General features: G+C 35.5%; 1 protein-coding gene across 5 annotated transcripts in view; it reads right to left on the bottom strand.

The window, feature by feature from the left end:
• The window catches only part of DCDC1 (doublecortin domain containing 1), a 439,498-nt gene that overhangs the window by 400,133 nt on the left and 26,990 nt on the right, over nt 1–12,375 (bottom strand). For all 5 annotated transcript variants that reach the window (XM_059138743.1, XM_059138722.1, XM_059138732.1 and 2 more), the window contains 2 exons: nt 1,771–2,040; nt 392–548 (listed from right to left, as the gene is read on the bottom strand). In XM_059138743.1, coding sequence (XP_058994726.1) covers nt 392–548; nt 1,771–2,033 — 420 coding nt within the window. In that variant the 5' untranslated portion in view covers nt 2,034–2,040. The remainder of the gene's footprint in view (nt 1–391; nt 549–1,770; nt 2,041–12,375) is intronic.

A 12,375-nucleotide genomic window follows, 5' to 3' on the forward strand; every position in this document is an offset into this window, starting at 1 on the left:
TAACAATGAAAACAGACACCCATTGAGTCACTGGCCAAGTTAAGTAACTCAAGTAACTCCACCAATATTTTTTTTCTAGCACTTGAAAATATAAAATAAAAGGTAAATCACAGCACTGAGACAAACTAATGGTTGTCTAATTTTAGTCCTTATTCTGTCAGTTTAATAACTCCACAAGATACAAAGCTATTGTATCTGTTTAAGTCAATATACATATCAATAAAAAAGAAAGAAATAAAATACCTGTGAGATCTATGTATATATAAGCAATTTACAGATTCATTACTGAAAAGAAAATTTTAACACAATAAATATAATCTTTTTCATTTCTTAAATTATAAAAAGAGTAAGGGAAGAAATAAAGCACTGAAAACTTTTGAACACTATTTACCAAGGTGATGGTTGGTACTGTAACTTTGGTAAAGACTGTTCTAGATCCATTTTTGTAAGCTGTTACTGTAATCACTTCAGGATGAAGTTTGCATCTTTGAGACAATCTATGCCAATTCTGGGCTGGCTGAAATTTTAAAGAAGAGAACTCTGCAACTCTGAAGGAAAAAACCCCCACAAAATTGATACATGTTAATTAGTAAAAACATTTAAATAAATATTATCCTAGACATTTTTTATAGACATCAACCCTAATGATTGTTCTCAAGTATTCCTTGAAAAAACTTTTTATAGGCTAAGATTGTTTATATCTACTTAAATATTTTTAAAAATTTAACCCAGGATAAGTCTGCTAAAACTGTTCATGTAAAACACTTATCTGGCAATAAATGATTTTTATCAATTAACTTATAAAACATAACACTCATATAGAAAAAGATTATATGTATACATGTTGTGTTCCTGTTAGAAAACAAAAAACAGTAACATAGTCGTAACAGCATGAAATAGTAAATGGCTAAGATCTTCCCTTAAGTTTTCATGTTTATCAAAGTTCTTTGATTTTTTAAAAAGATTTGAAATTCTAATACTTTCTTACTCTAAATTTCTTATTCTAAAGTTAGTTGTAACTGCTTTCATCTCAAATTTGTTTGCAGGTAGAAAGGGAGAATTTCTAAGTTTTGTCTTCATTCAGAAGCACTTTCAACTCTTATTATTTTCTCAACAAAAGTAGCACGTGGCAAATGACTAGCATGTCGTATTTTTTATTTCAGAGTTCTCTAATTAAACCTATTAATTCTTAATGCCACAGAAACAAAGTAAACATTTTGAAATAAAAACTTTAGGTAAATTAAAATCACAATATACACACCTAATCAAACCTATGAAAATAATGGGAATATCAGTCTCTTTGTTTGATTTTTGCTTTTCCCAACATTTTCTTCTATCCATTCATTCTCAGGTTAACAGCTTATGATAACAATCTTGATGTGAAAATATATACACAAACTGGTTTTATGAGTTTATTTCAATTTGATTTTATTGCAAAATATTGATTAAATACCAAAGTATGCATTTCTATTTTAAACAAATATCTGGTAAACAGATATTTTATAGCCCAGCCCTATTCTCCTTCAAGTATTTTTTTCTGAGTTTCATATTATCCAAATTGAAGTGTACCTTATGTTTTCCACAAGTGCAATTAGCAACATTCTACTCAGGTGCTTTCAAAGAAAAAAATAAACAAAACAAAAACAGAAACAAAACCCTAGAGATGTGTTACATTTTAATGTCTGAAATAGTCAACGGAATCATTATAAATTCTGCTCAAAGGAAAATCTTCAGCAGTCGGTTAAAAGAACAGAGAACAGCTTTGATTACCTCAGTTGACCCACTGGAGCACTGACAGGTCTGTTTCTCTTGGATGCTGATATAAAACAAGAATTGTTTTTACTGTTTGATTTGTAGCGATATGGGTCTGATATTTCATCATGGCTATGATCTGATGCTGTTTGATGTGTGGAGCAATCTTGAAGTCCTGACCCTTCTGATACTGCCGCTGAATGTAAAAGTCTGTTGGGGCCAAACTGAGGCTGCAAATAATCTTCAGTAGTTTTAATAACTGCTTTTGCCTGGGATGACATATACTCTCTGAAAGAAACAATCCATGGAAGAATACAGTGAATTGATTTGTAATTACTTGTTAACTACCCCATAACTGCTTGTGTGCTATGTTCTAGACAAAATACTACACACTCGGTCATAATTTTGTTAAATTCTTACAACATCCCTGGAAAGTGGGCACTATTTGTATCCCCATTTTACAGATTTAAGAAACTGTGGTTCAGAGAGGCCAATTAACTTGACAAAGCTAACATAATCAGGAAGCTGACAGGGTGGGAAACTGAACCTAAGCCTATACTAAAATAAAGCCCACATTCATAATCATTAAATTGAATTGCTTTACTCCATTAAAGAAGAAAGCTTGTATAATGCTTGAAACAATGCAACTAAAATTTTTAAATTCTCAGATTTCATTTATTAAAAACTAGCAGACTGCTTAGTACTAGGAAATATTAAAGTTAAAGAGATGTGGCTTCTACCCTCAAGAAACTTGCAAACTATCCCCTTATAAAGAGAGAATATATGCTAAGTAAGCCACTTAGAACTATGGGTTTGTATTAACTATAAATGTAAAATGAGGGGCACCTGGGTGGCTCAGTGGGTTAAGCCGCTGCCTTCAGCTCGGGTCATGATCTCAGGGTCCTGGGTTCAAGTCCCGCATCGGGCTCTCTGCTCGACAGGGGCCTGCTTCCTCCTCTTTCTCTCTGCCTGCCTCTCTGCCTACTTGTGATCACTCTCTGTCAAATAAATAAATAAAATATTTAAAAAAAAATGTAAAATGAATTCCTTGAAGGCAAACTTACATTGTTTGGAATAAAGTTGATAAAGGCTTCATAGCAGACTGGGATTAGGGTGACCAACTCATCCTGGTTTGCTCAGGGCTGCCCTGGCTTTGGCCTTGAAAGGCACATACCCCTGGAACTCCCTCAGTCTCTCAGTCTCACACAAGTTGGGATGGCTGATCACCCTAGCTGGTAGTTAAGCTGGAGGAACAGCATTTAGATGAACTATGATGTTTGGACAGGGGACCATAGGACCTGTGACAATATCTAAATCTATGTAAATGCCAAGTTAGGAAGATGGAATATATAGAGAATTTGCTGGTATGATAAAATGAAACAAGCTTTAACATAGTTAAATTTGTATATATTAAATAACATATTAAATTTAATATTTAACATATTAAAGAATATTGAGCTGGTGTGATGATTAGGCATAGAGGATAGCAAGCTTCCATGTATTATTTCAGTATTCCATGTATTTGTTATTTGTATTTTTATACAAATAAAATCTGCTTCTATCCAATTTGTTGGTTCCTCAACAGCTCTTATACATAATGTAATATAACCCCACCCATCCGTACAATTATAAAATAGCATATGCTTAGTGTGGAAAGCTTGGCATAGACACCCCTTCTCCCAAACTTTTCTGATCCACCAATGTCATTATAGTCACAATTATTTCTTCTGGTCTGTCCTCTCTACATTCACAGATGTGTAAACTGGCTGCTTATTTCTTCTGAAAGAATGGAAGAAGGTCAAGTGTCACAGGGAAAATTGGTGGAGGTGTGGATGAGAGTTGACACAGTGGATCAGTAAAGCTGAAACACGGAGATCCAAGCAGTTGTGTTTGCTGTTATCATGTTTCTATCCAAGTCTGTCCAGAACTGACCATAGCACTAGGGAAAGGAGTGGTCTTCCCTTCACTCTGAGGATCTAACCAGGTTCAGAACTTTGGCAAACAGCGTTTTGAATTAATTGTTGGACTTTAGCTCTGGCAGTGCTGAGACCCCCCCTTAGGGCCACCTGGGCTACCTCAGATTTTGACACCAGCAGTCATGTCTCAGTGCTAGTGTTTCTGCAGCAAAAGCAATGGAACTGCAAACGGTCACGAAGCTCAACTTAGGGGAAGAGCAGTAAACAGGCAGGAGGAAAGATTTGCAGATCTCATAAACAGTTCCCAGTGCCCATAAAGAGTCACTTGGAAAGCAAATTCTCATGTAAAGAAAGAAAATAATGCAGAATGGTGTCCTTTTTAAAAAGATTTTATTTTTTTTTAATTTTTAAATTTTTAAAAAGATTTTATTTATTTGAGAAAGAGAGCTAGAGCACAAGCAGGTGTAGGGGTAGAGAGAGAAGACGACTCCCCTGGAGCAGGGAGTCCAACTTAGGGCTTAATCCTAGGATCCCTGAGATCACGATCTGAGCTGAAGGCAGATGCTCAACTTATTGAGCCACCCACGGGCCCCAATTTTATCTTTTTAAAGTAATCGCTATGCCCAATGTGGGGCTTGAACTGATAGCCCTGAGATGAAGAGTTACACGCTCTTCAGTTGAGCCAGCCAGGTATCTTTCCTTTTTAATGAATGCATTTTGTTTATTGTCTAATATTTTTATAAATATCCTAATGATTTTATATAATAATCCATTATCACACCACTGGAAAGTGAAAGTTGTTGTTGTTTTTTCCAAATTTCAAAGTTTCAACTGTATTGATGGGAAGGCAAAAGGCAAGCTGAGGGCAAAACTGGAGCTGACACCCTACAAAGGCCACCCCCCTTAGGGTGGGATATGTATAACATTCCTCAGGCACTAGTGATGGCCTCAGAACAAAGGTAGGGAGAAACAAACTGTCAGCTGATAAAGATCGCAGTCATGTAGGATGTGAAACTCCACTATTGTTTGTAACTGTCTTAACAGTTTAGAAGAAAACCACAATCTTAATAGCAGCTAGACCACCAAGCACCTATAGACTCAATTTCCTGGAGCCCTACTGTCACCTGCACCTCCACAGGATAGAAAACCCTATATAATCAGTAACTTCTCACAATTACAGCATAGCTCTCTCTGCTCACGGATCCTGTCCCAATGCTCTTATAAAAACATCTTTTTTTGCACCATAAAATGCCTCATGAATTCTTTCTTGACCATTTTGCTCAATGACCCTGCATCATGTGTCATACCTTTAATTCAGTATCTTGCCTTTTTTTTTTTAACCTAAATACTGTCTTATAACCATTTTTTAGGCTGCTATATGATCTTTACAGATTTTACTAAAATGTAAAATTTTATCAAATAATTCTACTTATATCTTGCCTTCCTCAATCTAGTCATGTAAAAGTTATTTAGTGTTTTTGTCTGCAGGCATATCTTCCCCCTGTCTTCTTGTAAGAGCATTGGCATCCTTCAGGGAAACTCAAACCCTTCTCCCTCCCAACTCCACATGATTCTGGTAGGCTTAAGACAATAAATTATATGAGATTTACATGGTAAATGGTTAAAAGAATTAAGTTACATATAGGATTTTACCATATTTATTTATTATCAGCTTTTCTCCAGTAATTTATGTCAAAAAGGGAGAAAAAGGTAGTTTTTTTTTAAAAGATTTTATTTATTTGACACAGAGAGAGAGATCACAAGCAGGCAGAGAGGCAGGCAGAGAGAGAGGGGGAAGCAGGACCCGTGGTGAGCAGAGAGCCGTGTGGGGCTCGATCCTAGGACCCTGAGATCATGACCTGAGCCAAAAGGCATAGGCTTAACCCACTGAGCCACCCAAATGCCCTGAAAAGGTATTTTATTGTGTGAAAAAGCTACTTTTGGCCCACCATCTGTAATCTTCAGTTTTGATTTGTTTTATCAATGTTGATGACAGGTTTGCACTAGTTCTTACACACTATTAAACTCTTCTTTCTTATAACAGTTGATGTGTTGCCTAGTCTTTGGGTATGAGAAGATAATCACAGAACTGTTTGGCAAAGCTAACTTGTCCTACAAAGGGAATTAAACCCACACACATGATTTGCTAAATTAATGCTGAAAATGAGGGTGTGAGGACAATTCACCTCAAACACATTTGGGTTTCAAGTGACTGAGCTTGTTACTAGTATACACAGAAACTTAAAAAAGAAAATAAAAACATTCCAGCAGGACACAAAGAGAATTAAAAGACCATTCATTGCTCTTCAGAATATACTAGTTTAATATACTTAAAAACAACTCCCGTACAAGTGCTTATTATTGTGATAGCATTGTATGCGAACCGATGGTAGCTACACTTCAGGTGAGCATACCGTAATGTATAAACTTATCCAATCACTACGCTGGACACCTGAAACTAATGTTATGTGTTAACTATATTCAACTATTAGCAATGTTATGTGTTAGCTATATTCAACATAATAACATTATGTGTTAACTATATTCAACTTAAAAAACTGAAAAACAAAGACCCCTGTCTGGCTCAGTCATCAGACCTTGATCCCCAGGTCATGGGTTTAAGACCCACGTAGGGCATCAAGCTTACTTTAAAAAAAAAAATATAAAACAACAACAAAAACCACAACTCCAGTAGAGTGCCACATTTTTTGACTCCGCAACCTCATCTATCCTTCCGGGCCTAACTGCTTCCTCTTCTTACATCATTATTGCCTAACCTACCTCTGTTCTTCTCCTTACTCCTCATGAGTTCTGCTAATTCCTCTATGTATCTCCCCAATTCTGTACCACACTACTTTCTGAAGACACTCACGTTCTTCACTGACTCACGTTCAATGACCCCAAAAGTTTAACTGCATCATTACCCAGGTCAGGATACCATGTTGGCTAGACTTCTTAAGCTAGGCAATTTAGTAAGTCACTGGTAATCCTATGGATGGCAAAGTACCTGTCAGTGGCCCAAAAACTATGGACAGGAGAGCAGAATTATGTGCAGAGGGCTTTGAGTAAGATGGAGTCTCAGATGCATGCAAAGAGAGGAAAACATACTTGGAAGAGGACTTGCATGGCCTGTCTTCTATACCAAGATAATCAGAGACATTGTATCATGAGATTGGAGAGGCAGGCAAAGGAGGTAGCACTACACTAGCAGCAGTGAACCAGTGGTGCTCTTTAGCTAAGAGAATGCTAAGTAGACTAAGTAGACTACTAACTCCATGTAAACTACTTATAAGTCACCATAATTGTAGTCTCTCGATTTGTCTTTCTTTCTCTTATTCCCCTCACCTTTTTTCTTTGAAAGATCTTTTTGCTTCCTCTGCAAAAATTTCTTAGAAATCCCAAGACATTCAGATTTATTAAAGTGAACTTCCTTTTACCTCCATATTTATATATATCTTCACATAGCTATCTTCCTCCCAAAGTTTTTACCTTCTGAGAATTGAACTCTATAGTCACATAGTTATCTCCTTCACCAAGATAGTCTTTGTCTTTTGAGAATTTAGCATATTATCTTACAATTTGTTTTCTTTTTTCCTATGTACTCCATGTTCCTTTTCATTCCTTTCTTGTTTTCTTTCAGATTAAATAACATTTTTAATTATTTCATTTTCCTTTCCATTAGTTTGAATGTTGAACCTTACTTTTAATGGAACACTAGCTATTACAGTATGAATCCTTGTCTTACTAAAGATTAATATAAATTACTAATTAATTACTTTCCAGACAATACAAGAACCTTAGAACAGATCATACCCATTTATTGTTGCTTCTTTGTGCCAGTAATCTATACTTCCTTATTCCATTTTTCATGAAAAGGTTTATCTATCTTTCATGGGTCCTAATTTTATCAGGGAACTCAGCTCCAAAATTCTGCATTGCATGGACCTGAGGCTTTGTATCCCATCCTTCCTGTGATTCCTATAAATAATAATTACATAAAACTTACATATAATTTCTTTTAAAAATCTAGATTTTGTTACAACTATTTTTTACAAAATGTGATAAGCTGAATAGCAGTTTTCTTGGCCTTTGTTTTTCCCAGATGATACTGAATTTAGTTGAATACTAAGGTCACTTTTATTTATTAGCTTATCTTTAGTTTCTGTGAATGGGTGTAAGAATACCATGTGGATTCCTAAAACAAATCATCCTTTATCATAAAAAATAACCTCACTTTGTCCTCACTGTTGAGGCTATCTGCCACATTCTGGAACCTGAGCTAATTATAACACAGATTTTCTTTTCAACATCTCTATGTCAGTCTTATTAACTTGTCCTGGAAGTCTATGATGTGTCTCTACATAAATCTTTTTTTTTTTTTTAAAGATTTTATTTATTTATTTATTTATTTGACAGAGAGAAATCACAAGTAGATGGAGAGGCAGGCAGAGAGAGAGAGGGAAGCAGGCTCTCTGCTGAGCAGAGAGCCCGATGCAGGACTCGATCCCAGGACTCTGAGATCATGACCTGAGCCGAAGGCAGCGGCTTAACCCACTGAGCCACCCAGGCGCCCCTCTACATAAATCTTTTATTGTATCTGTAAACAACCCACATATATACAGATTTCAAATTGTTCCTTCTTCAGTAAGATTTCTATGCTACCTTGTTTTTTTTTTTTTTTTTAAAGATTTTATTTATTAATTTGACAGAGAGAGAGCACAAGCAGGGGGAGCTACAGGCAGAGGGAAAGGGAGAAGCAAGCTCCCCACCGAGCAGGGAGCCTGAACTGGGCTGGATCTCAGCACCCCAGAACCAAGGGTAGAGACTTAACCTACAGAGACACCCAGACGCCCCTCTATTTCCTTGTATATAGGAATGCGTTTCTTTCCTGTGTGTTCACATTTACACTGGTAGATTTGAGAGCTGGAATCACCATACTTCATTGATTATGTCCTCCGTCTAAAATGCTAAAATGCTATACCCCAATTTCTGTCAAATATTCCAATTCATCACTGTATTATTTACTCCTTTACCACTGGTAAAAAGCATTTATTCTAGTCTAAAACCTAAATTCTACTATATTAGGTTGGTACAAGACAATCAATCACACTACTTCAAAAATATAACTTCTTAAAAAATAACTGCTACCTATGATCTATCTATCTCTATTAGTTTCCTATTGTTGGGCACAAATCACCACAAATTTAGTGGCTTACAACAATACCTATTTATTATTACACGGTTTCTCTGGATCAAGAGTCTGGGCAAAGCTTAGCAGGACTCTCTGATCAGGATCTCATAAAACTGAAATCAAGGTGTCAGCGGGGCTGCAGCCTCACCTGATGCTCCCAGTCTTTTTCCAAGGTCATTCAGGTTTTTCCAGAATTTAGTTCCTTATAGCTGCAGATTTCAGTGACTATCATATTCCTTGAGGCCAATAGAAGCTCACCTTTCTGACTTTTCTGTTTCTGCCCTCTAAATTCTCATTTAACAGTTGATCTGATTCAAGTGGGCTAATTTCCCATTTAACTCAAAGAGAACCAATTATGTACTTTAACTACAGCTGTAAATGTAAGCTCATCATGGGAGTGACATCTTATAGTCACAATCCTACCCACACTCAAGAGGAGGGAATTATCTCAGCCGTATACACCAGGAGGTGGGAATCTTGGGGGCCATATTAAATTTCTGCCTACCACAACAACTATACAATTATGCAGTTTTCATTATCCATTTTTTATACCAAATTGAGATTCTGATCTTTTATCTTCTGGAAATTTAAATACAAGTACTTAAGATTGAATTTTGTCATCATTCAGTACTGAGGATATTTAAAGAGTGTGTCACAGATATTGATGACAAATCCAAAGAACTAAAAAAATGCTTTGAGAAATGGCATTTTTATTAGAATAAATTACTTCTTAAAAAGAGTATTTTAGAAGAGGAGATATTTACTTGGATGTAAATGTTCTGGTATGTTTCCTTTAAACAACATCAGCAACATTACTTCTGAATTATTTTATTTTCAGTTATTGGAAAAAACTATTTCTTTTAGCAATTGAATAATTCTTTATAAATTAGGTCATTAAAAAAAGAACAAAAAATGTGATGAGATGTGTCTACATATATTAAACTATTCATATTTTTAAGGATTCTATGTGTGCTTAGATGAAGATTTATTATTACAAAGCACAAAAGTGCTTTGACATGAAATAAAACATGTCAAAATTTAACCTTAAAGCAGTATGGAAAAAACTATCAGTTAATTAAAAACCATAGCAATTTAGGTAAATGAATCCTTTTTAAAAAAGAGTTTATTTACTTGAGAGATAGGTAGAGAGAGAGAGAGAGCATGGGGTCAGGAAGGAAGGGGGAGAGGCAAAGGAAGAAGGAGAAGCAGATACCCCACTGAGCAGGGAACCCCAAAAGAGGGCTTGGTCCCAGAACCCCGAGACCATATCCTGAGTTGAAGGCAGACACTTAATCAACTGAACCACATAGGTGCCCTAGTAAATGAACCTTTTAAACAGTTTATTTACATGATATAATGAATATAGTAAGTCACAGAACTACAAAGCTGGAATGTACATCAGTGGATTAAGCTTTTATCCTTTTCTCAAACACTACTACACCATGTCTACGTATCAGCTTTTTATCATAATCAAAAAGATTGTCAAGGACAGATCTTATACATTGTAGAATTTATAGCCCTCTTGATATTCTAGTTTACTATTTAATTATACTTTACTCTTTTTGTAATTTTCATTAAATCTGGTTTACAATTTTTACTTCACAAGTAACAACTAAGTAAAGATCTGAGGTCCAAAATTCTAAGAAAATATGCTCAGAGAGGAGTACACAAAATGATAGAACATGATAAGATTAAAGGGTATAACTCTAGTTTTGACAAGAGCAATTTTTCTTCCCATTTCTCTGCTTTAATAGCATTAGTGGGTCTTAGTGGCTTTTCATACCAATTTGAGGAAAACTAATAAAATCATACTTGTCAATCTCCTATTCAAGGACTTCTACCAGTTGGTACAGCTCATTGCTCTTCAGCTATAATTATACCACATTGCCCTCATTAGTTCTTACCAGTCTTTTGCCAATGGGATTCACTCAGCTGATCTATGCCCATTACTGTACATCTTTCAATAAGCAGGTATTTAATATTACTCTAAACTCAGTGATGACACTTTATAGAACTCCTTTTATAATAACAATAATTGTCTAGTGAAAGAGAGAAATGTTATACAAATAGTCATACATATGAATTTACAATTACTGTGATTAGTACTATGAGGGAAAGTCCTGGTTATTATGGGGGAGAAATTCAGGGGTTAGGGGAAAAGTGGAGGCCTCAACGAAGTTTCTCAAACTGACAAGACACATGAGAGGAGTTAATCCTACTAAATCCTAGTCATTATTTATTCTAAATCATCCTCCCAGGTCCTGTATGAACTGATACATTAGTTTGTGTATTGAAATGTTCGTTTCATGATTTGTTATGTGATTTCATATTCCACTCTGCATGAGTAAGAACTTTGTTATGTGTCTTTTACAATTCTACTAGAACTCAACCAGTAATTGATACGTAGGACTTATTCTTTGATAATTATAACATCACACCAAAATGTGTCACAGAAATGCCACTGACAAATAATTTTAGAAGTAAAATATAATAAAGCCAAAGCCAAGAGTTATGTCAAGTAATATTATTTATTCAACAGTTATTCCACTGATTTTTCCTGAAAAGAAAAGCCTCAGTTATATTTGAGGATTCATCCACTTTATATGCTCATGGTAGGTATCCTCTTATCAGCTCCAGTGCGTAAATCCTCAGTGTCTAACACCATGATGATAATTATATTTCCCTTGTCCCCTGCAGGTTAAGTAATCAGCTTGTGATCCAATTTTGGCCAATGAGACTTAAGGCAAAGTCATCTGCGGAAAGGTTTTTTGGCCTAATAAAAAGAAATATAGGGATGCCTGACTGGCTTAGTCTGTAAGGAATGGAAATCTTGATGTGGAGGTAGTGAGTTCAAGCCCAATATTGGATATAGAGATTACTGTAAAAAATCATAAGAAAAGAGAGAGAGAGAGAGAGAGAGAGATACATGATCAAATATCCATTTTCTTTAGTTGGACACTGTTGAGTGTACATGTAATAAGTCATCTTACAAGTAGGAGGAGTTATACCCAAAGATCTAGCCAAAATTCTGAGGATGGTAGAGGGAAAGATCCAAAGAGCCAGGCTCCTGGAAAACACCACCAAATTTAATTCTAGAAGTGCCTTGCTTCTGAGGTTCTTATTATGTAAGATAATGACTTCTTCCTCATTTTCCTCATTTTTAAAGTCACTTTCAGTTGAATCTTCTGTTACTTTGTGCTAATAGTAGCCTAACATACAATTGCTTCTTGAATCACACTTGCTTCACTTTTTGTTTTATTCAAAACCTTTATTAGTTTTATAATGGGCCAAAGCCTAAACTAATATGGTAATTTCTAAACATTTTACTTCTACTTAATCAGGAACATTTTGCCAGAAACTTCAGGATAAGCATAAAATGACACAGAGTTTTTATTTCCCTGCTCTTTGAAAACAAAGCATCCTTGATGAATTTGGATTTCTATGGGAGAAATCTCCATGTGGCTAATAACTCTATTCATAAGTAGGAAGTCTGGCTACTTTAACAGATCACGGCTA

The sequence above is a fragment of the Mustela lutreola genome, chromosome 1, assembly GCF_030435805.1.
Source record: "Mustela lutreola isolate mMusLut2 chromosome 1, mMusLut2.pri, whole genome shotgun sequence".
NCBI lineage: Eukaryota > Metazoa > Chordata > Mammalia > Carnivora > Mustelidae > Mustela > Mustela lutreola.